Below are 24216 nucleotides of genomic sequence, written 5' to 3'. Positions count from 1 at the left end.
CAGCTAATGTTTGTATTCTTAGTAGAGATGGGGTTTTACCATGCTGGCCAGGATGGTCTCGATCTCTTGACCTCGTGATCCACCCGCTTCGGCCTCCCTAAGTGCTGGGATTACAGGCGTGAGCCACTGCACCCAGCCAACTTTGCTCTTCTTAAGGAGCTTATTTTGCTTAGGAAATCTAGGATCAAGTAAAGATGGGAGCTGCTATAGTGGGTGAAACCAAAAGCATTTAACACATAGTAATCTGCCCATGGTTCCTCACACATCTTTTTTTCCAAAAGTTTTCCAAAACCAAGTTAACATCCAGTCCCTCAGCTGTTGGTATGTGGCTCAGTGCTGCTGCGTACCTCAACAATTTCAACCTTAAACTGAGTCCAGTCTATTCTCTGACTTGGCTTGGGGATAACCTGATGGGGAAATACTGAGGTATAACAATTAGATGACAAGCAAGAGGCAACAAGAGGGGAATATGTAGACTCTTAGCACAGAAAACTTGTAGGAGTCAAATCCCTATTGAAGACTAAGAACATTTTAAAGTAAATGGACTTTCCAGTTGTTATAGGCCAGAGGCTAATGTTGATAACTAAAAAGAGACTTAGATAAGGAAGGGAAGGAGAAAAGAGGCAAGCAAGCAAACAAGCAAGCATAAGGTCCTAGAAGTGAGGATATATGATTTTTGCAGAGAGTAAATCAGACTAGCTTCATTTAATTTCCTTTCAAAGATATTGAAAAGCCATATTGCTGGTAGTAACAGTACGAAGAAGTATACAATTTGAGTAAGGACTTTGGTCTCAGACAACAGAAAGTTAGGGATGCTTTGAATTTATTATTCAACCTGAGCTCTACTGTGACTCCTGTTCTCTTTTGCCATACTTAACCAATTATGAAACATGTTAAGTTATGACAACTCACTTTCTGGAAAGCTTCAGAAAAAAGTGATGCTGACTAGACAACATGAGGAGGTTCCTCAAGCTCTAAATTTATGTGCATTTTTTTTCAAGATCAGATTGTGTGGAGATTCTTAAAAAATGTGGAGATCAGAACAAATTCCCTGAAGACCACACAGCTGAAAGTATTTGTGAGCTTCTGTCACCTACAGATGATCTGAAGAATTGTATACCTTTGGATACATACCTCAGTAAGTACTTTTTTGTATGTGTGTTTTTAGATTTCAAATACTTCTCTCTTCCAACTATTTGTTTTACTATTTGTTTTGGATGAGCATTTATCTGTTGAGGACATGGGGTTCAGTGATACCATCTCAATCACAGACTCTTGTTTGCTTGGACTTTTTGGCCCAGGAAAGAACTGTTGTCTTAAAACATGTAAGCAGAAGTGATTCTATCAGTCTGAGGAGGTATGAACTGTTGTCAGTCAGGAATTCTAAGCAGTGACTCAGGGGGCCAGCATTCTCAGATAACCAGCTCCATATCATGCTGACTTCTCACCATATTAACGACTAGAAAGTGGAATTTCCCCCCAGAGACTATCAGCTTTTTGTTATCAGAGTATCAGTGGATAAGAGCCAGGAATTGGCTTGGACTTACTCACCCAACAGGGTATAAAAAACGATAGTCTAGGCCAGGCACGGTGGCTCAAGCCTGTAATCCCAGCACTTTGGGAGGCTGAGGCGGGCGGATCACGAGGTCAGAAGATTGAGACCATCCTGGCTAACATGGTGAAACGCCATCTCTACTAAAAATGCAAAAAAAATTAGCCGGGCGTGGTGGCGGGCACGGTGGTGGGCGCCCGTAGTCCAGTTACTCGGGAGGCTGAGGCAGGAGAATGTCGTGAACCTGGGAGGCAGAGCTTGCAGTGAGTGGAGATCGCACCACTGCACTCCAGCCTAGGCGACAGAGCAAGACTCCGTCTAGAGAAAAAAAAAACAAAGATAGTTTAGCTTAATATGTAAAAATGGAACTTATCTCACTGCTTCAGTTTTTCTCTGCCAAGTACTCCTGCCAAGAGCTAGAAGAGCGTGTTGCTATCTCATTGAGGGATCCGGGAGCTGGAGCTCAGCTTCTTGGCAGTGAGACAAATACATGGTAGAAACCAGGGGATGACAAGTAGAACTCCTACTCACTCAGTAGTTAAGATAAGGGAGGTGTTCAGGCTGCCACCAGGGGGCATCTGTGCCATGAGCTGGCTGCAGAGGCAGACAGTGAAGTCAGCTCCTACTTACTTTGTTTTCCTGTGTTAGATAGGATTAACAAAAAACAGAACAAATAGAAGTAAAAGAAAGCCCAGAAACAAATAGTCTAGGGCTTCATCATCAGGAATCCAGGCTCCTTTTATCCTTCTCCACCATCCTTAGCATTTAGCTTCCATCATCAAGATTACTTCATGTACTTTGTCATCATAACATGGCTACTAGAGTTCTGGCCACCATATTCTAGTTCCAGATGGTAAAAAGAAAGGGAGAGAGCAAACAACTTCTCCCTAGTCACACTGCCTACCCTTAGTTGTAAAGAAAACTGAGAAAGATTATTTTTTTAGCTGTGGGCCCATTGCTGCCCTAAGTAAAATTGGAGATCTTTTAGTAATCAGGGAGAGAAAAGTATGTGCTAGATTTGTAGCTGATAGTATTTGCCATATTTTCTCAAGACCAACAAAGTGTGTCCCTTAAACTTTGTGACCAATATAGCAAAAAAGAGAGCATTAGACTGGAACTTAGACCTTTGTGACTGAGCAGATCACTTCTTTGAGCCTCGGCTTCCCTATTTATGAAATAATTAGGCAAAATGAGATGAACTCCAAGGGGCCTTATACCTCTGTTAGTCATAGAGTATGAGTCTGGCCTAAAATCAAGTAAGCAACACTTATTGTATTTATAATTCTAGATTCTGTTACAGCAGGAAAATATTTGTGTAGAAGGAAACTGTATCAATGGGAGGAAAATTAAATATCTGTTTAAATATCATACATAATTTATATCAAGTGAGACTCTTCCTTGGCCATGATTTCTGAAGTTAAATGTAATCATGGTTTGGAGTCCATACATATTACCATAATAAATTCTCATTTATGATAAAACACGCTAAATTATCCCTCTTAGATACCTTATTTGATTACCCTATCCAAAATATACCTATCACTTTCTATCCCCTGACACTACTTATTGCTTATAATTTTCTGATTTAATTATTTGTTTATATATACACATATACATACATAGCATATATGTGTGTGTATGTGTGTGTGTGTGTGTGTGTATATATATATATATTTTTTTTTTTTTGAGATGGAGTCTCACTCTGTTGCCCAGGCTGTTGTGCAGTAGAGCAATCTCAGCTCATTGCAGCCTCTGTTTCCCGGGTTCAGGCCATTCTCCTCCCTTAGCCTCCTGACTAGCTGGCACATGCCACCACGCCCAGCTGAATTTGGGTTTTTTGTTTTGTTTTTTTGGATTTTTTTTTTTAAGAGAGTCCCATTCTGTCTCCCAAGCTGGAGTGCAGTGATATGATCTCGGCCCACTGCAACATCTGCCTCCCGGGTTCAAGCAATTCTCCTGCCTCAGCCTCCTGAGTAGCTAGGATTACAGGCACCCGCTACCATGCCCAGCTAATTTTTATATTTTAGTAGAGACGGGGTTTCACCATGTTGGCCAGGCTGGTCTCAAACTCCTGGCCTCCGGTTATCCACCCGCCTCAGCCCCCAGAGTGCTGGGATTACAGGGGTGAGCCACTGTGCCTGGCTCATACATAGTATATTTATTGTCTGTTTCTCTACTAGATGTAAACTCTATGTTAGAGACTTGTCTATTTTGTTCATCACTGTATCTCCAGCACCTAGAACCTTACCTGGAATATTGTAGATCCCAATAAATTAAAAAAAAAAAAAATGAATGAACGTATGTTTATGCTAAATTTATCATTTCACAAATGAAAGAATCTCGGTGTTTTAATGGCTTGGTAGAATCAGGCCTTTATGCTCATGAGCTCTTCGTTTATTCCAGCCATAATTAATTCAGATAATTTACAATTCTCTCTTACTCTTTTAGGTTGGTTAAACTAATCTGTTTTGGTTTTTTCAGGGCCAAGTACTTTAGGTAACATTGTAGAAGAAGTAACCCATCCCTGTAACCCCAATCCTTGCCCTGCCAATGAGCTCTGTGAAGTAAACCGAAAAGGATGTCCATCTGGAGATCCCTGTCTTCCATACTCTTGTGTTCAAGGTAAGAGGTAGGTGGGTGTGAGAAGAGGATGGATAGGTGCTGCTAGTGTTTTTTTATAGGAGCTATCTTTCTTTTTTTCAATCCTGCTCTTTCTGTAATATAGGGGTTATCTTTGGAGTGAGATTATAAGTGACTTCATGTTCTATATTGTGTTTTTCTATAATTGAGATTTTCTCATTAAACATTATTGATGTAAGCAGAAAAAGACAGACACTTGTAATTTTCAGTTGTTATTTAAATTGTAAACTAATAATAACAGTCTAAAACTTCACTCTTATAATGAGTTGCAGGGTTCTAGACTATGAAAGAAAAGAAGCTCAGACCAGCTTTTTGTACTTTCTCTTCTATGTGGTAATGTTTGAAAAAATATACTCTATGTTGTTCATGTTTTTTCTTTTCTTTGTTTTAGTATATAGAGAAATAGCATATTCAATAGAATGTATAGCTATCTTCATAAAGATTAATGTTATGTTGAAATGTTTATAATTTTAAGGCTGAAGGATTTTATCCCGTGGAATTTTGATAGTCTTTATCTTTTGTCAATCCCTTTAAAATATAGTTGTTGCAACATTTTGCTTATTTTTTTCTATTTCCCAGTTGAGAATGTTTCTTTATCATGTTAGAATCAAGATTTTTTTTAAAGTTGTTTTTTTTTTTTTGAGACAGAGTTTCGCTCTTGTTACCCAGGCTAGAGTGTAATGGCGCTATCTCGGCTCACTGCAACCTCCACCTCCTAAACTGAAGCAATTCTCCTGCCTCAGCCTCCCAAGTAGCTGGGATTACAGGCACCCACCACCATGCCCAGCTAATTTTTGCATTTTTAGTAGAGACAAGGTTTCACCATGTTGTCCAGGCTAGTTTTGAACTCCTGACCTCGGGTGATCTACCCACCTCAGCATCCCAAAGTGCTGGGATTACGGCATGAGCCACCGCACCCAGCCTTAAAATATTTTTAAAGTAAAATAAAGCAAAAGAAGAAATAAGCATGATGTCTCAAAGGATCATCTATAATATATATGTAATACTGTAATATATCGGCTATAGAGTCGTAATAAATCTTATCAAAATAGGAAATGTTGGACTGTTTTAAATTTCAAGATAGTATTTTCTGTCCATTTACCCTTACATTATAAGTTGGTCAGTATTTTCTTTGGCAAGAAAATAAGATATAGTTACTTAAAATGGTGACATCTGTATTTCATATTATTTAAATATAGAATTCAATTCAGGGGCGGGGCACTGTGGCTTATGCCTGTAATCCCAGCACTTTGGGAGGCTGAGGCAGACAGACCATGAGGTCAGGAGATGGAGACCATCCTGGCTAACACGGTGAAACCCTGTATCTACTAATAATACAAAAAAATTAGCCGGGTGTGGTGGCGGGCACCTATAGTCCCAGCTACTTGGGAGGCTGAGGCAGGAGAATGGCGTGAACCTGGGAGGCGTAGCTTGCAGTGAGCCGAGATTGTGCCACTGCGCTCCAGCCTGGGTGACAGAGTGAGACTCCATCTCAAAAAAAAAGAAAAAAGTAAAAAAGAATTCAATTCAGAATCCTCTTGTTTCATTAAACTCAGAAAACCCATCATATAATAAGATAGAAAATGGGCTTTCCATAAGCCCACCCAAATATTCAGTTTTTCCTTGAATTTAAGGTATACTTATTTTCCATCACTAAAAGTTTTTCTGAACAATATTATTCTAAAAATACTGGCCAGCTGCGGTGGCTCACGCCTGTAATCCCAGCACTTTGGGAGGCTGAGGTAGGTGGATCATGAGGTCAGGAGTTTGAGACCAGCCTGGCCAGTATGGTGTAACCCTGTCTCTACTACAAATACAAAAATTATTCAGGTACAAAAATTAGCCAGGTGTGGTGGCGCACGCCTGTATTCCCAGCTGCTCGGGAGGCTGAGGCAGAAGAATCACTTGAACCCGAGAGGCAGAAGAAGTTGCACTGAGCCAAGATCGTGCCAGTGCACTCCAGCCTGAGCAACAGAGCAAGACTCCATCTCAAAGAAAAAAAAAAAAAAAAAAAAAAAAAAAACAAAATAACAACCCAATATAATATTAAATAACCACACACAACACTAACTAAATACAACTATAACATATAATATACACAACAACTGTTAGTTTCCCTATTCCATTTTAAAAATATCTGTGATTTTAAAATATTTTTTACTAGCCCCCAAAAGTAAAAAGTTACATATCTTACAGCACTTTTATTCTGAATGATAGGTAACTTTGGGGTACAGATCTGTAATCACCACCATCCTCCAGAATATGGAATTTTCATTTGAGAGGTATGCTTTTGGACAATGAACCAAAGCAATTCCTTAATTTGATGAAAGTTATATTACATAATCTTTAATAGTGATTTAGTACCTATAAGACTTTTGTCAAGTGTATATCTAATGTTATAAAACAATGTCATAAAACAGTACCATCTCTCTCAGCTAATTTTTGTTTGTACAGGTTGCAAACTGGGAGAAGCTTCTGATTTCATTGTCCGTCAAGGGACACTAATCCAGGTGCCATCATCTGCAGGGGAAGTTGGTTGTTATAAAATCTGTTCATGTGGACAAAGTGGACTCTTAGAAAACTGTATGGAAATGCACTGTATAGACCTCCAGAAGTCTTGTATTGTTGGAGGAAAAGAAAAGTGAGTCTTAAGCTCTGTTTTGTTTTAATATAAGATTAGTTATTTTTACTTTGTAGGAAGAATATTGGATAGATTCTGACCAAAGAGTAAGGTCTGCATATCAGATACTCCAGGGCAGTATTTTTCAAACTATACAGAGCACTAGGACTTCTAAGGAAGTCTTTAGAAGTCTTTTCAAGAAGGGGCTAATGGCTAATAATAATTAATATTTATTGAATTCTAATCATGTGCTAAACACAAAGCTAAGTCTTGCCTTACATTATCTCATTAAATCCTCCAAGTTACACTTTGATATAGGCAATAATACCTGTATTACCCTTACTGCATAGATGAGGAAACTGATGCTTAAAGAGGTCACCCAGCTAGTAAATGACCAAAGCTGGATTCTGCTCCAGGTCTAGTTGACTCCAGATCCCTTACCCTTTACAGGCAAGGACACAGATAATCTTCCTTTCCTCAGGCATACCCCACCCCACCCTCACTTCACCAGAAATGAAACTCAGATTTTGACATCATGGAAGGCAAGTGGGTATAGGCACTACACTATTACCGGTTTGGGAAAAAAGTACATTAAAAAGTACTTTGACCTTTCATTTTGGGAAAAAAGTACATTAAAGAGTACTTTGACCACCTTCCCTAAAAATCTTAGACTCCACTGCTTCCTTAACCATCTTTTACTTGTAGCCCCAACAGCTGTTCGTGTCAATATATGATTTCAAACAATTGTGAGAAAACACCACTTTTGAGGATCTGTTCCCTCCCCACAAGCTCACTCTGCTACCCCATTTCTACTCCCATCCCCTATCCCTTCAACCATAGTAGTTCAGCTTTTATATGCTATTTGGTTTATTCTTCTGTGTGAGATTTGATTAAAAAGAAGAGTGCTCTTGGCTAAAATTAGCTCTCAAATTTCTGCCTTAGACCAAGTCAGGTGTTTATCTCTTAATCCATATTCTGCTCAACTAAACTGTAAAGGCAGGTACTTTGTATAACAGAAAATATCAGGACAGATTTATTCCTTCTGTAACATTTCACTGACTAAATACCTATTCTGTACAAAAGAGCATACTAGTGCCTTATGGAGCTGAAACCAGGATGAGGGATGAGATCTTGCTTTATGTGTTAAGATGAGAGAATTTGAGCCAAAAAAAGTTGCAGACCAAGTGCTCTTCTGGGAGCTGGGCATTCCTGCTAGGGCGTCAGAAGAGTCTTTGATCCAAAGATGGCATCAGGTCTGGCCCTGAAGATACGAGCTTGCAAAGCAGAAGGGGCAACCAGAAACATTCTTAGAGGATAGGGAGCAGCCTGGTAAGACCAGCACTTCAGGGGCTTGGAGAAATACACTAGGAGGCAAGTACGAAAATATAAATACCACAGATTTTACTCTAGTTGGTACATTCAGAAGTCATCTTTCAAGAATGTTTGGCTGGGCACAGTGGCTCAGGTTTGTTATCCCAGAACTTTGGTAGGCCGGGGCAGGCAGATGGCATGAACCTAGGCGTTCAAGACCAGCCTGGACAACATAGTGAAACCCTGTCTCTACAAAAAATATGAAAAGTATCCAGATGTGGTGGTGTACACCTATAGTCCCAGCTACTTGGGAACCTGAGGTGGAAGGATCACCTGAGCCTGGGAAGCAGAGGTTGCAGTGAGCTGGGATCACGCCAGTGCACTCCAGCCTGGGCTATAGAATAAGACCCTGTCTCAAAAAAAAAAAAAAAAAAAAAAAAGGAATTTCCATTTTAAAACTTGTTGAACTATTAAAATTGTAATATGTGCTCTATTTCTCAATGCGTGATACAGATCAACATTTTCTTTCTCTTTCTGTCAGGTCATGGAACATCCTTTAGTATTGACTGCAATGTCTGTTCTTGTTTTGCTGGCAATTTGGTGTGTTCTACCCGCCTTTGCCTCAGTGAGCACAGTTCAGAAGATGACCATCGTACCTTCACAGGTGACTGTGATCGTCCAGAGTCTGTCCTCAGGGGCCATCATTTCTTTGCACACATTTTTCCCTTCAAGGCAGCTTCTCCAGTCTTAACTGCAAGTGTACCCAATAAAATCAATACAGAATCTAAGGGCAAGATGCTTTTCCTCCCTGGATCTTAGTTTCTTCCTCTGTGAATTGAAGGTGTTATACTAAATGGTGTCTTAGGGCCCTTAGCACTAATGTTCTGGAATTTCATGAGTCAAAAAGAACAGAGCCAGTGATTGGAATGGGTTTAATTAAATTGAACTTTTCTACCTGGTAAAATACCCCATTTACCCCCTACCGCTATGATCTAAAATGTCCATGCATGTTCTCAGTTTGTTTCTCAGCACCTTCTTCCTCAGCCTACCTTAGCTTACTTCTTCCTCTAGACTCCCACAAACAATAATATCCCAGAATATTACTTTCTTGACTTTCCTATGCTTTGCTGCTCTTATTATTCTTACACCAACATAAGTAAGTGAAAAGGCTAGTGAGATGGGATGCTTTCCTCCTGTGAAGCTGTTGTTGCCAATAGCAACAGCACAGTCTGCTGGTTTATCTTGATATCTGCTTTTTCCTAGATCTAAAATACCTTTGGTTGTGGGTTAAAAGTTACTAGGTAGTTGCCTTTGCCCCCATTTCATGCTGCTGCAGTGGCAACTTGATTCTTCTTTCCCCAGAATTAGTATTACATGCGGAGAGGGGTGGGGGCTGGGTGGAGGAGAAGTGGAGGAGAGGAGAGTAAGGATTTACCAACCTTGTACTTCCAGCCCGTTGGAAATAAAAAGGGGATCAGAAATAAGAAGTGAATGGCAGACTGGTGAGGAAGTAGAGGTAGGACGAACTCTACCCCAGCCTTCACTGCTTTATTATCATCATCCTTTATTATTAACCTTTGCCTTGCTCAAGTGAGGACTATTCATTCTGCTTAGAGAAACCATAGAGGGATGTGGGGATAAAGAATAAGCAAAGGATTTACAAGGAAGACTTTTTTTATTTTTTTGTTAATGTCTAAATGTTTTTAGAAGTTGAGCTTTACAACTAGCAAGACCCCTGTTTCCTATAGTGTGTGGCCCATGGTGTCCTGGGATAAATTAAGTCAATGACTGTTGATCTAACAGACTAAGGAAATTTTACTGACCCATAACTGTGCCACATTTCTTGGGACCCAGTGTCCCACTCCAAATGTGACTCAGAGAAAGATGTTCATAACAATTTGTAAGTCTTAAAATTACAATAATTTTCTAAGTTACCATCTTGGACATGAGAGTGGAAGGAACATACAACCTTCACTCTTTCTTTTTTTTTTTTTTTTTTTTTCTAAGAAGGAGCTTTCCTCTTGTTGCCCAGGCTGGAGTGCAATGGCGTGATCTCAGCTCACTGCAACCTCCGCCTCCTCAGTTCAAGTGATTCTCCTGCCTCAGCCTCCTAAGTAGCTAGAATTACAGGCATGCACCACCACACCCTTCTAATTTTGTATTTTTAGTAGAGACAGCGTTTCTCCATGTTGGTCAGGCTGGTCTCGAACTCCCGACCTCAGGTGATCCACCCACCTCAGCCTCCCAAAGTGCTGGGATTACAGGTGTGAGCCACTGTGCCCAGCCCACTCTTTCTTATGCTTGATATGAACCTTTAACATTCAAGAAATACCCACACCAGACTTCAGACATCTAAATTCTAGATTTTATATGCCAAATTGGGAGAAACAGTCTTTACTTTCCCTACCTCCAGCCTTGTTAATAGGGGTCTCTATCTGGGATCAAGGTCTAGAAGCCCTCAACTAGCTGGCAATAAAAGGGACAAAGGAAAGCCATCTTGCAGACAAGCTATTCAGAGCATTGCTGCCTTTAAAAACACTGTCAGAGATACGAGAGATTTTTCCTGACTTAATTTACAATTCTATTTTAACATGAGACCTTCACATGATTGCTCATGGTTTGCCTTAACAAGGAAATACAAGGGGAAGGGAACATATAAGGGGAGGGAAATACACACATACATATTTTTGAGGCTGTTTCCTCTCCTCAGGTCTGCCCTGTAACTGTGCAGATCAGTTTGTCCCCGTATGTGGGCAGAATGGGCGCACTTACCCCAGTGCCTGCATTGCTCGCTGTGTGGGCCTCCAAGACCATCAGTTTGAGTTTGGATCATGCATGTCAAAGGATCCATGTAATCCTAATCCCTGCCAAAAAAACCAAAGGTAAGTCAAATGCCTTCTTATTTTATTCAACTGAAGACTAGTACTTACAAAGCATCTACCATATACCAGACAGTGAAAACCCAAAGGTAAATTAAGAAATTGTCTCTGCCCTGAAGAGTTTGGAGTCTGGAGGGAAAGAGAGCCATGTAAAGCTGCTTGATAAGGTGCTGCTCTCGGGAGCCCAGAAGTAGGGCAGTTAATGCAGCCTGGGCAAGGCTCTGGCGGAGCCTCTAGAGATTGTGATACCTAGCTGAATCTAGAAAGATGAGTAAGAGATTGTAGGCAAGGTTTGCAGTAGAGAAAAGGTGGTGGTGGTGAAGGCAGACTAACAAGAGTCGTGGCTGCTGGAAATGTTATCTCCATAACATTGTTGTGTCCATGTTATCTCCATAGCATGGTGTCTGTTGGGCACTAAAGCAGTTCTGTAAGACTGAAACAGAAAGTGTAACATAAGGAGAAGTAGCAGAAGAGATGAGAGGAAAGGGTGTATTTTTATTAGTAGCTGTCACCTGATAGTCAAGGGAAATTTTCTTCTAGTTATATGCATCCGTTTTAGAAGTTGGACGTGAGAAATCTCTGGAAATGCAACTTCACTACTATTTGAAAGTATTTGTTTTGAGCTCCTTTCTCTACTGTTTCCTCACTTGAGCTCAGAAGACAGTTGTCTCAGCCTTAATGATGGATTTCTGCATGTGGCAGCCACCAGGGCAGGCGTCTTGCTGACCCTTAGGTTACAGCCTTCTGGAAGCAGAGTATTTACTGGCTTACCTGAATGACCTGAACAGTACACATTCCAATGCCACAGTGCTTTCCTAAGCAATTGCTGCTTCTCCATCCTGAAAACCCTGGTGTAATATGGAAGAAGGGGGAGACTTTCTCATGTGTTAAAAGAAATGGCAAAGAATTAGTCATCCATCTGCCAAAGTTTATACAATGAAACTAATCCAAGAAAGTTTCTATGGAAAGAAGATAGGATGCAATGCATAAAAAATAAGCTGAAAGAATAATACAGGTTGTGTTGGGAGGTAGAATTGAGGATTGTTTTCATATTTGTTCATTGTTTTCTCCATTGGCTAGCCTTTCTGAATAAAGTTGTCCTGCTTTTATAATAAAACAATAAAAATAAATGTCAAAGTGGGAAGGCCTTCCTGAGTATATACAAGATTGAAAAATTAGCTACATGAACCTCAAAATTTTCTGCGTGGTAACAGACAAATGACACACTGGAAGGAATATCGCAGAGAAAGCACTGATGTCCTTGTAATATAAAGAGCTCCTGCAAATCAATTTGAGAAAGATCAACCTAATATCAAAATGGACAGAGATCAATAACCTAATAGAAAAATGGACCAAGGATATAAACATAAAAAAAGAAATCCAAATGGTTCTTAAACATTTGAAAAGGTACTTTTATTTGTTAGGGTAAGTAATTCTAGCAACTGTATACAAATTCCAAAATACCAGTAATTTCACAGAGTAGATAATTACATAGAGCCCATTTGTTTATTCAGCAGGCGGCTTTCCATGTGGTCATTCAGAGACATGGGATCCTTCCATATAGTGACTCTGTCTTCTCCTACAGCCTCACAGTCCTCTTCTGGGTCTTCTGCATTTGGGCAGCAGATAAGAGAAGGGGGATAGTGGGGATTGCTCTTAAGAAGCTTTAATAGGCCACATCTAAAAGTAACATTCATCACTACTTCCAGCCACATTCCATTGTCTAGAACTCAATCTGTTGGCCATAATGAATTCCAGGGAGACTGGGAGATATAATTTAGATACATACCCAGGAAGAAAGTGAAGTGAATTTGATAAACATCTAGCCAATCTGCCACAATGTTTAACCATCCTCATATTAAGATAAATGTAAATTAAATTAAAACTACAATTGTATACCACTTTCCATCTGTCAGACTGGCAAAGCTAAAGTTTGATAACATAATATAGGGAAATAGCTGCTTTCATACAAGAAAGAGCTGGAGGAGGATTGGTACATCCTCTGTGGAGGGTAGTTTGGCCAAATTTGCAGTTTTAAATGCACATACCCCTTGGATCAGCACATATAAATGCTTATCCTTACATGAAATATATCTGGAAGGATAAATAAGAAAGTGATAGCTCACACCTGAAATCCCAGCACTTTGGGAAGCCGAGGCAGGCAGATCGCTTGAGCTCAGGAATTCGAGACCAGCCCAGGCAACGTGGTGAAACCCTGTCTCTACCAAAAATTAGCTGGACATAGTGGCTCCCCACTGTAGTCCCAGCCACTTGGGAGGCTGAGGCAGTAGAATCGCTTGAACCCAGGAGGCAGCGGCTGCAGTAAGCCAAGATGGTCCCACTGTACTCCAGCCTGGGTGACAGAGCAAGACTCCATTTCAAAAAAAAAAAAAAAAAACACTAAAACAAAGAAATTGGTAATAGTGGTTCCTCTAGGAAGGGGAACTAGGTGTCTGGGACACAAGAGTAGAAGGGAGGCCTGTTTTTCACTGTGTACCATTTTGTACTTTTTAAGTTTCACCGTGGGCTTGTATTATCTGTTCAAAAAATAATTAATTGTGGCTGGGCACAGTGGCTCACACCTGTAATCCCAGCACTTTGGGAGGTAGAGGTGGGTGGATCACTTGAGGCCAGAAGTTCAAGACCAGCCTGGCCAACATGGTAAAGCACCGTCTCTACTAAAAACACAAAAATTAGCCAGACATGGTGGCACACACCTGTAATTCCGGCTGCTCAGGAGGCTGAGGCAGGAGAATCACTTGAACCCGGGAGGCAGAGGTTGCAGTGAGCTGAGATCATGCCACTGCCCTCCAGCCTGGGTGACAGAGCAAGACTCTGTCTCAAATAATAATAATAATAATAGTTAAAAAAAGAAAGAATTGTATTCATCTATCAAGTATCTACTGATGTTCCAGGCATTTTTCTAAATATTAGGACATAGCAACAAGCGAGACAGATCAAGTCTCTGCACTGCTCACGTTTACTTTTATTTGCCCCCAGATTCTCAACCTTTTTTTATGATCCTCTTATTTCCATACACTCAAATTAATCAAGCTTTTTCTCTCAAAATTACCAAATTTCTCCTGATAGTCCTGTTTCTCATCCCTTGCATATTAATAGGTAATGAAGTTCTAAATATTATTTTCCATTATTTCTCTTCAAATATTTTAAATTTCCATAAAACCATGACTAAGTGCATTGTAATTTCAAACCATTTCATGCGTAGTGGTGGTGGTAGTGATTTTGGTGCAGGTTAGCCCTAAAAAGAGTATAAATCATTTCCTTTGAAATTAAAATAACACTAGCTATTGTATGCTTCCTCTTTTATTTTATAAACTAATATTTATATATCTTAGTACTTAAAATACCCAGTGAAAGCTAAACATTGTCATGGGTCTTATCTTCTTATAGAAAGTTATGTAAACCCTTTATAAAAATTAGGAAAGCAGAAAAAAGCCTAAAGAAGAAAAGAGTCATCATCCCTAGCCCCTCTGAAGGAGCTCAGGAATTGAGAATGAAGCAAGGTCCTCATCTTACTAGGAAAGACCAGCTTCATGGTGGCATTCTCTCAGTCGTTTGCAACCAGCCAGTATCAGCTCCTCAGTCTTGTAGGCACAAACACCTGAATTAGTTTAGGACATAGAGTGAAGTCTTTTCTTAAGATTGACTCATATTAGCCAAGCCGGAAGTTAAGTCCCTGGAAGTGTTTCATTTGTTATTGAATGCAAGGCCTCCAGCCTCAGGCTCCAGCCTGTCCGTTGGCCTCGTATCATGGCCCTTCTGCTATAGGTCTGTCTGTGCCTCCTTGGCTCCTGCCCTCTGGGTCACCTGCCATTTCCCCAGCACCACATTCCTTGAGCATCACACCTGTGTTCATGGCTGCTGTCTCAGCCTGGCAAGCCCGTGCTGCCCCCTTCACCCCCCAGGCGCCAGCTAGAACACTGCCTCCTCCCCATGCTTTCTTCAGGCTCCCCAGACAAGAATGACTCATCCCCGCGAGCTTCGTGCACATCTTTTCTACCTTTTAGCCTACTTTATATACAGGCTCGACTCTCCCACTCTACATACGCTCTTTGGAGATAGGACTGCCCCAATTCATCTCTTGCTCTCTCTTCAGCCTCCTATGCCTCATCTAGTGCTTTGCTAGCCCCACCACAGTCCCTCCCTACATTGGTTCATGGTGCAGCATTCATCTTTTTCAGGTGCATACCCAAACCACAGGTCTGCCTGACGACTTTTGATAAATTTGGATGTAGCCAATATGAGTGTGTACCAAGACAGCTCGCGTGTGACCAGATCCAAGATCCTGTTTGTGACACAGACCACATGGAGCACAACAATCTCTGCACTTTATACCAAAGAGGAAAAAGCCTCTCTTACAAAGGCCCCTGCCAGGTACAGTGCTTTGGCTGACAAAACAAAGTACACTAGGGATAAAATTGGTTTATGATCTTTGACAGATAAGTCAACAGTAAGACCAGCTGAGAGTCTTCTGTGAATCTTGTCAAATCTATAGCACCCAGTCCTCCACTAAAAAGGAAGACTGGCTCCTTCTCCTAACTCTGGAAGCTATCTTGCTAGTGTGTGTACCTTTGCACAACTGGTGTACAATCAAGAACAGAGAATGGCTTCTTGCAGCCCACTCCTAGGAAAAGAACTTAAAAGTTTCACACCCCTGGCATGGTCAACATCATTCTTCTCATAGTTCTCTGGGCCCTCACTAAGAAACAAAGCAGGAAGAATGTGAGTCAAAAACCAAGAAAAGTTTTCCCACTCTTCCCACATCGGTCCCACCTCCCAAGGTACTGAAAAGTGATTGAAATTTTCTCTAAGACTTAATGTCTTTTTACATCAGCTTATCTCTCAGTCTTTTAGGTTTGTGGAATCTGCATTCATGTTTTAAGGAAAAAAACTGGGCTGGGCGCGGTGGCTCACGCCTGTAATCCCAGCACTTTGGGAGGCTGAGGCAGGCGGATCACAAGGTCAGGAGTTCAAGACCAGCTTGACCAACATGGTGAAATCCCATCTCTACTAAAAATACAAAAATTATCTGGGCATGATGGCATGCGCCTGTAATCCCAGCTACTCAGGAGGCTGAGCCGGGAGAATTGCTTGAACCCGGGAGGCAGAGGTTGCAGTGAGCCGAGATCATGCCATTGCACTCCAGCCTGGGCGACAGAGCAAGACTCTGTCTGAAAAAAAAAAAAAGGACAATTCCTTTTGAGGTTTCTCACATGTACCACTGATTTTATGCTTGCCCCTCTCCCTGGGGCCCCGCTTTGGGCCCAGCATCTCCTGCCCACAACCAGCTAACACTTGAGATGATTGCTTCACGTTCTCTGGTCTTCATGGTTAGAAAAATTCCATCATAATGTCTCCCTGAAACATGCTTGTTTTCTCTCAGAGCCTTTGTGCCGTTTGCATTGATCCCGTCTACCCTGAATTCTCAGTCTTCTCCTCCTACTTGTTCCCTCCTCCTGGCTGTGATTTTTCTCTGATCTATTCCTGACCTACCTGTTGGCTCCAGAGTCTGTCTACCCCACTGCTCCCTCTACTCCTCCCTCTCCTTATCCCATACCCAGCATGAAATGATAAGACCTCTGCATTTGCATGAAGATTGATCTGGTTGTCTTCAAAGAGGCACTTCTGGGATACTAATAGAAGTCTGGGTAGAGCGGAGAGAGGTGGCAGGAAAGAAGATTTTTGTCTCTTATCATTTCACATGAGCACCCAGATCCCAGAGAGGCTGAGAAAAGTAATCTTTGAGTTCATCTGGAGACACCCATATTGCTCCCCTCCCCACCCCACCGCCCCCACCCCAGCATTTAGCCCACCTCAGGAGCTTAAGAGGTCCCCATAATGTATACCTGTGTCTTTTTTCCTTCCTGAAAATAGGGAAACATGCTGTGTACTCTTGGTTGGGAAAGGTACACCATAGACATTTCCAGGCTAAATGTGATTTGTTTGCCCCAGCCCTTTTGCAGAGCAACCGAGCCCGTTTGTGGGCACAATGGTGAGACCTACAGCAGCGTGTGTGCTGCCTACTCGGATCGCGTGGCGGTCGATTACTATGGGGACTGCCAGGCCGTCGGGGTCCTCTCAGAGCACAGCTCCGTCACTGAGTGTGCTTCTGTCAAGTGTCCTTCGCTCTCGGCAGCTGGATGCAAACCCATCATCCCACCGGGTAGGCTGGCAGTATAGGGGTGGACAGGGGAGGACTGGGAAGATTTGCTTATCCGCCTCCAGAGAGTGAGTCATTGAGAAGAGAGCTGACTAGTTCATTTACATTTTTCAGAAAGTCTTGACGAGATTCTTATGCTGATCATACTCACTACTTTGGGTTGACCTTAAAAAACTAGGGCTTGCCTTAGATATCATCTGGTGTCCTATTTTAAAACAATACAGCAGCCTTGCCTCAAGCTAAATCTTACACCAAACACCAATATATAAACAGATAAAGCAGTATTCAATTATGAAAATTAGGGTTATTAAATGCATAGTTTACTTATTAATGAATAATGAATTACTAATTAATAATTAAAGTAGTTTTGATGAACACAAACTTTTGACATTGAGAGAAATAGAAGACAGTTGTTGTCTTAGATTGGCCTTAGCATCTAATTTAATTGTTTTAGTTGCATATAATCAGAAAAGTTTCGTTTCGTACAGACTGCTTTTAGCAGTAAGTTTTTTAAAACAGCTTACCTTACAATCTCACACTCTTCAGTCAAACAGAAGTAGCAGAAGAGACTTTATTCCAAGTCTGCACAGAACAGGTTAATCTGGAGGCTAATAGCTTCATTCCTCCATCTGTTAATTCATCAAATGTTTACTTAGCTTTCACTATGTGCCAGATGCTCCTCTAAGCACTGGGGACACAGCAGTAAGAAAAAGCCCTTTTCCTCCTGGAGACCATGTTCTGAGGGAGGTGACAGACCAAACACAAGTTGCCATGCAAATCTGCACTAAACCAGATGGCAGCAAGTATGATGACACGAAATGAAGGGGAATTGGAGGGACCCAGGGTAGAGAAGCTGCTAATGGATTGGTTAAATCTCTGTTGTATTAAAATATGGCATAATATTATATTTGATTATGCCATATTCTGTTATGGGTTTTAGCAGTTTAAAATAATTTTTAAAATTGAATTTGAATCGGCTGGGCGTGGTGGCTCACGCCTGTAATCCCAGCACTTTGGGAGGCTGAGGCTGGCGGATCACGAGGTCAGGAGATTCAAACCATCCTGGCTAACACGGTGAAACCCCGTCTCTACTAAAAATGCAAAAAAATTAGCCAGGTGTGGTGGCGGGCGCCTGTAGTCCCAGCTACTCCAGAGGCTGAGCCAGGAGAATGCCTTGAACCAAGGAGGCAGAGCTTGCAGTAAGCCAAGATTGCACCACTGCACTCCAGCCTGGGCAATAGAGCAAGACTCCGTCTCAAAAAAATAAATAAATAAAATTTGAATCAAACACTCATGGAACCCCTGAAACACCAACTCCCTTGTTTTGCAGACAGGGAAGCAAGGCCCGGCAGAAGCATTTGCCCAGAATCACACAGTGAGTTTTGAGGGAGAACAGGATCAGTCCCCAGGTCTCTTGAAAAGCCAGCTCTCTCTGTGCTATCCGCACCACAACCTTCTCACTCCGAGGAGTGGTGAAGGATGAAAAGCAGGGGTAGAGGAAGGATTTTGGTAAATGTAGAGATGAGAGGACGCCAGGTTGGTCAAGGAACTTATATAAAGGTACAGTCTTTGGGAAGGACACTGTAACTGTCCTCCCCAAAATGAAGGGCTGGACATTTCACTAAGGATTTTCAATTCTATTTGTTTCTAATTCTGAACACACATAAAATGGTTTCTGTTATACAGGTGCTTGTTGCCCATTATGTGCTGGGATGTTAAGAGTTTTATTTGACAAAGAAAAACTGGATACTATTGCTAAGGTAAATTGCTTTATATGCAGATGCTATTGAAATCTTACTGCTAAGCCTCTCAGTAATCCTAGAGAGTAGAATGTGTTGTCCTCATTCATAGATAAAGAAACTAATCTTCAGAAAAGCAACTTTCCCAGGGCCATATAGCCCTTAATCAGTAGGACAAGGGTTTGCACCCAGGCTGGCTGACTCCCAAGCCCATGTTCTTCCCCTCTACACCCTGGCTGTGCATATCACAGTCAACCTGAGCCTTTCTCAGAAAAGGTCCCTGCTGGCACAGTAAGCATAGGTGGGGCTGCAGGCAGAGCCAGGTAGCCAGAGACTGGTGGGTGCCCAGGTGGTTTCGAGGTCGCCTCCCCTCACACCAGTCCCCGTGACTCCTGAGGGGACCTTCTGGAGCCATGCCCATTCCCTATATAGTTCTGCCCTTTCTCTTTTCTGCACCATCACAGGGCTCCAGAAATGTTGCACCCAACACTTGCCACAGCCTAGAGATTTATCCCCATTTTGATTACACCTGTATTTTTAAAAAACCCTGTGACCTCTACCTTAGAACAGTCACTTTTTAAAAAAGTGTTTCTGGTGAGAGTATTTATCTTCACTACAGAGCTTCTCAGTCAAGCAAAACCCCATTGTGGTGGACTAGAGAGTCGGAATTTGGCCTAGCGAAGCTGCGGTTAGGCCTTCCGCTGAGAGCTGTGTGGTCAAAAGAGCCTCCTCAGCTGGCAGCCCAAAGCAAGGGAGCTTAGGCAGTCATAGGAATTCTTTTTTTCAGGTAATAGCATGTTTTCTCTTTCCAGGTAACAAATAAAAAGCCAATAACAGTTCTGGAAATACTTCAGAAAATCCGCATGCACGTGTCTGTCCCACAGTGTGATGTGTTTGGATACTTCAGCATTGAATCAGAAATTGTGATCCTGATCGTTCCTGTCGATCACTATCCAAAAGCTCTGCAGGTGGGTTCAGCACACGTTGTGAAGCCATCTTGTCACTTTCAAGTTTGGTGCACCTAGGAGAGGGTAGTTACAAACTAGGACCAAGGAAGGATCATGGGTGAGGGAGTGGAGGCATTTGGGAAGTTCAACGGGGCAGGAGGGAGAAAAGCAAGGCAGTCTCTAAAGGACTGAGCACTTTGCCAGTGGCTGAGACCTGGTGCACATTTGACAGTGGGATGCAGAGGCACCAGGGTAGGCGAGGGATTAAGATACTGCGACTGGGAGTGTGCACAGCTGGACGGGGTCCGAGAAATCACTGTCTCTAATCTACCCATTGTACAGATGAGGCAGCTGAGGCCCAAGCCAGGGAAGTAACTGGCGCAAGTCATGCAGTGATAAAGCCAGAATAGACTCCAGTCTCCTGAGAGCTGTGTGCCCACTGTGGAGGAAGATCCTATCAGAGCTGGTCTTGTGGGCTCCATTGTTTCTTCATCAGTCTGGAGACATGTAGAACCCCACTCACGTAGACCCAAGTTTCAACATCAAAGGCAGTGAGGGCTCAAGGGAAGGGAACGAATGCAAGCAGTCTGTGAATCACTAGAAGCTCATCTAGTCCAATTGTTTTCCTTTTCATGTTTCAGTGGACATTAAAATTGTATTCCCTGTGACCCTAATTAACCATGTAAGGATAAAGTCTAAATGTGGGTAAGAGGTTTGAGTAACAGGTGTGGAAAAATGAAAACAGTTGATTGATTAGGGCAGTGGCATTGTGGGTTATTTCTTGTCTTTCTCTTTTCTTTTTTCTTCTTTTCTTTGAGATGGGGTCTTGCCACCTTGCCCAGGCTGGTCTCGAACTCCTAGGCTCAAGCTATCCTCCCACCTTGGCCTCTCAAAGTGCTAGGATTACAGGCATGAGCCACCATACACGGCCAATTATTTCTTTTGTGGTTTGATTTCCATTAATGCTGCTACATTTACATAATAAACCAAAACTATAATAAAATGTTACTTAGGATAAGAACAGAAGGACAAAGAGAAAGTAAATGCCATCTGAGGCCACGCTACTTCTAGGATATATGTGGAATTTGTCTGGCTTGACGTTTGAAAATGTTCTGTGGTTTTATATTAAAAGAACCTTGTTTCTCCTCACAGATCGAAGCCTGCAATAAAGAAGCAGAGAAGATTGAGTCCCTTATCAACTCTGACAGCCCGACTTTGGCGTCCCATGTCCCTCTCTCTGCCCTCATCATTTCCCAGGTACAGGTCTCCAGCAGTGTGCCATCAGCTGGCATCAGGGCCAGGCCTTCTTGCCACTCCTTCCTCCTTCCCCTCAGCCTGGGCCTTGCCTTGCACTTGCTCTGGACGTATAACTGACTGCCCACGGAAGGTGCAGAATGCTCCTCCACCTCACTCTCCTGCCCTGAGAAAGACATTCAGGACTGCTGGTTTGTAGTTGAATAGTAGCCAAGGAAAGGCACATGTCACCTCTATTCACCACACAGTATTTTTTGTTTTAATTCGCCAATATCGGTAGGATTTTTGTTTTGTTTTTACAAATGTCAAAATGTGTTGTTCCAAATACTAATGAAAAGAGAATGTGTCTTCCTGGTAGGCCACTGCCGCATGATTTCCATTTCCTCATCAGATGGGGCCCCCACTCAAAAGCAAATTTATCTCTGGAAAATGAGATGACCACTTTTTACAAAGATGACTCACTTTACTGTCAGGTTCACAAACGTCATTTCAGAGTTCTTTTTGAAGTGTTAAGGCTCCCATTACGTTTGTTTTGTTTACAGATAATGACCTACTCTGTCTAGAAGCTAGGGGGTCCCAGTGAAGAGCCACTGCCATTAGAGAATATGAAATATAGATAAAGCATCTTTGAAATTATTATGTAAATTATCAGGCAAATTTGCATGAAATTACAGAAATTTAATTCAGAACCCCAACTACTGTCTTATGCAAAAGCAAGCTAATTAAATGACACTCATATAATTACGTGTTGTAAGCGACAGGCTCACTGGTCACGGGTTTGTGTCTATGACTTTTGTGAAAGGGAGAAGTGACATTGTATCAAAGCATCTTGCATTACGCAATTTTTATATTAACCAGATATATATTCATCGGTATTCATCCGAGTTAAATGTAGAGTTTTTAAACATCAATCTTTAAACCAATTGCTGCTACTTATATAATTGCCAAAAAGTGAAATAATGAGTAGTTCATGTAAATAATACATTATATTTCTATTTTATTATGAAGAAGGTGAATAGCCATATTTGTAAAATGACAATCATGTGTGTTAACCCAGTACTTTCCGTTCGTGAAAACAATTTGCTTTTCGTGATATGCACAATGTAGGTAAGTGTTCTATCTTTCTTTCTTTTTTGATATAGAAGTATAAAGAATTGTGGTTTATATATTTAAAAGTGTCAAGCTGAGTATTGAAATGTCTGCATGTTGTCTAAGAAATTGAATACTTTGAATGTGTTTCACAGTTTGAAATAAGCTATTTGATGTAATACTTCTTGTGTGTATGCACATGAACTTAGATTTTACATGAAGTATTTTTTCAGTATTATATGTACCCTCTGAAAAACATAGGGATATGCGTATTATACCCAAATGTTGCTGAAAAATGGGCACTTAAAGCTTTCGGAATATGTCAGTGCTGATGTAGCATGTCTGTTGCAATTGCCTTTTTTCTGTATAAATGTCTTTAATGCAATATACTGGAAAGCTTTTCTATTTTAATAAAAATAATTTTTATATGATCATGCATGCTTCTAAGCAATGTCAACATTCAAAAATGAAACCACTGATCACCCTTAGGTGAGCTGTGTCCTTTGTTCTGGGATGAGAAGTCATGGAAATTAGCCAGGTGTGGTGGCATATGTCTGTGGTCCCATCTACTCTGGAGGCTGAGGCTGGAGAATTGCTTGAATCTGGGAGGTGGAGGTTGCAGTGAGCCGAGATCGCACCACTGCATACCAACTTGTCTCATACCTGAGACAGAGTGAGACCCTGTCTCAAAAAAAAAAAAAAAAAAAAGTAATAGAGTGCTATTATCCTAAGCCAAGGGCCCTGGGAGAGCAGGCCAGTTAGGACACAGTTGGTCAGACCAGAGGGCAGGCAGTGACACACAATCAAATACAAAGACCCCAGGTTTCAGCTTTCAGGACAGAGAGAGCTTCAGGCCTTCCAAGACCCAGGAGCATACTAGGCAGTTCTCCCCACCATGCTGGTCCTGATGTTCCAGGTCCAGGGTACACTTGGGGCAGGGAGACCATGGGAACATGGAGGTGGAGAGCTGCTGATGGGACCAAAGAAATGGTACCAATCAGCTTAGGCTAAGTCCCCAAAACTTCAGTGGCTTACAACAGAGGCTTCTATTTTGTTCCCTTCAGATGTCCATTGTGGGTCAGCTACCACGCCTGATGCTATCTTCACTCCAGACCCATTCCAGTGTCCTCACAAAGGGGAGAAAAGAGACACAGAGGACCACAAGCTGGCCCTGAAGTCTCTGCTTAGGAGTGATGCTGTCATTTCTTCCTACGTTTTACTGGCCAAAGCAAGTCACATGGCCACTCCAGAGCTCAAAGGGTGGGGACGTACAGTCTTCCCATGGTGTTTTGTGTGTGATGGGGGAGGGACAGTAAGTGTTTTGAATAATACAGTCTACCATAGAGGTCTTTTCTCTTCAGGATAGGACAACAGCCAGGACTGACAAGATTTTTTATTAGAGAAGTAGATGTTCCCAGCCTGGTCAACATAGCAAGAACCCACCTCAAGAAAAAATGCAAGGTGTTTACAGGACAGGTTGGAGAAGGTGATTAAACTGTACAGGCAACCTGCTATGGGAGGTATGAGCTGGGGGAGAGAGCATCTAACAAGGGGGAAGACGCAAGCCCTCGGAAAGAGGGTTGGTTTGCACCAGGCCTGGAAGAAATCAGGAGGCTTTGCCAGATGGCTTTGAGAAAAGCATTCTAAGTAGGAGGTACAGCTTGAGCAAAGGTGCAGGAACGACAGAGTCCAGGTCCGTTCCAGGGGTAGAACAGCAGGGCTGACATGTGAGGGGCGTGGTGTGGGGAGGTATAAGGTAGATCCGATGTGCCCAGCTTGAATGCCAGGCCACAGTGGCATCCTAAGGCTCTGCCCTTGCCCTTCCAGCTACACTGACCAGCCTGGATAGCTCTAGCCTGCAAAGGATTGTGTGCCCCAAACTTCAGTGCCACGAGACCTTCAAGACCATCCCCTGATCTCGTTATTAGGCAGTGCTTCCCTCCGTCCTATGCGCATCCTGAACTCTCCTGAGGAAACAATAACTGAGCCAGGCTGGGAGCCAGG

General features: G+C 42.1%; 1 protein-coding gene across 1 annotated transcript in view; it reads left to right on the top strand.

Annotated features, from left to right (window-relative positions):
• Positions 1–22646, top strand: part of RECK (reversion inducing cysteine rich protein with kazal motifs) — an 88500-nt gene extending 65854 nt beyond the window's left edge. The window contains exons 12-22 of the mRNA XM_017892651.1: positions 1002–1138; positions 4034–4174; positions 6647–6833; positions 7000–7001; positions 8665–8787; positions 10834–11005; positions 15205–15397; positions 16976–17186; positions 18870–18943; positions 19735–19890; positions 21022–22646. Coding sequence (XP_017748140.1) covers positions 1002–1138; positions 4034–4174; positions 6647–6833; positions 7000–7001; positions 8665–8787; positions 10834–11005; positions 15205–15397; positions 16976–17186; positions 18870–18943; positions 19735–19890; positions 21022–21243 — 1618 coding nt within the window. The 3' untranslated portion in view covers positions 21244–22646. The remainder of the gene's footprint in view (positions 1–1001; positions 1139–4033; positions 4175–6646; positions 6834–6999; positions 7002–8664; positions 8788–10833; positions 11006–15204; positions 15398–16975; positions 17187–18869; positions 18944–19734; positions 19891–21021) is intronic.
• Positions 22647–24216: the final 1570 nt, after the last annotated feature.

The sequence above is a fragment of the Rhinopithecus bieti genome, unplaced genomic scaffold (genome assembly GCF_001698545.2).
Source record: "Rhinopithecus bieti isolate Rb0 unplaced genomic scaffold, ASM169854v2 scaffold_22453, whole genome shotgun sequence".
Classification (NCBI taxonomy): domain Eukaryota; kingdom Metazoa; phylum Chordata; class Mammalia; order Primates; family Cercopithecidae; genus Rhinopithecus; species Rhinopithecus bieti.
This window is presented reverse-complemented; position numbering and strand designations above follow the sequence as displayed.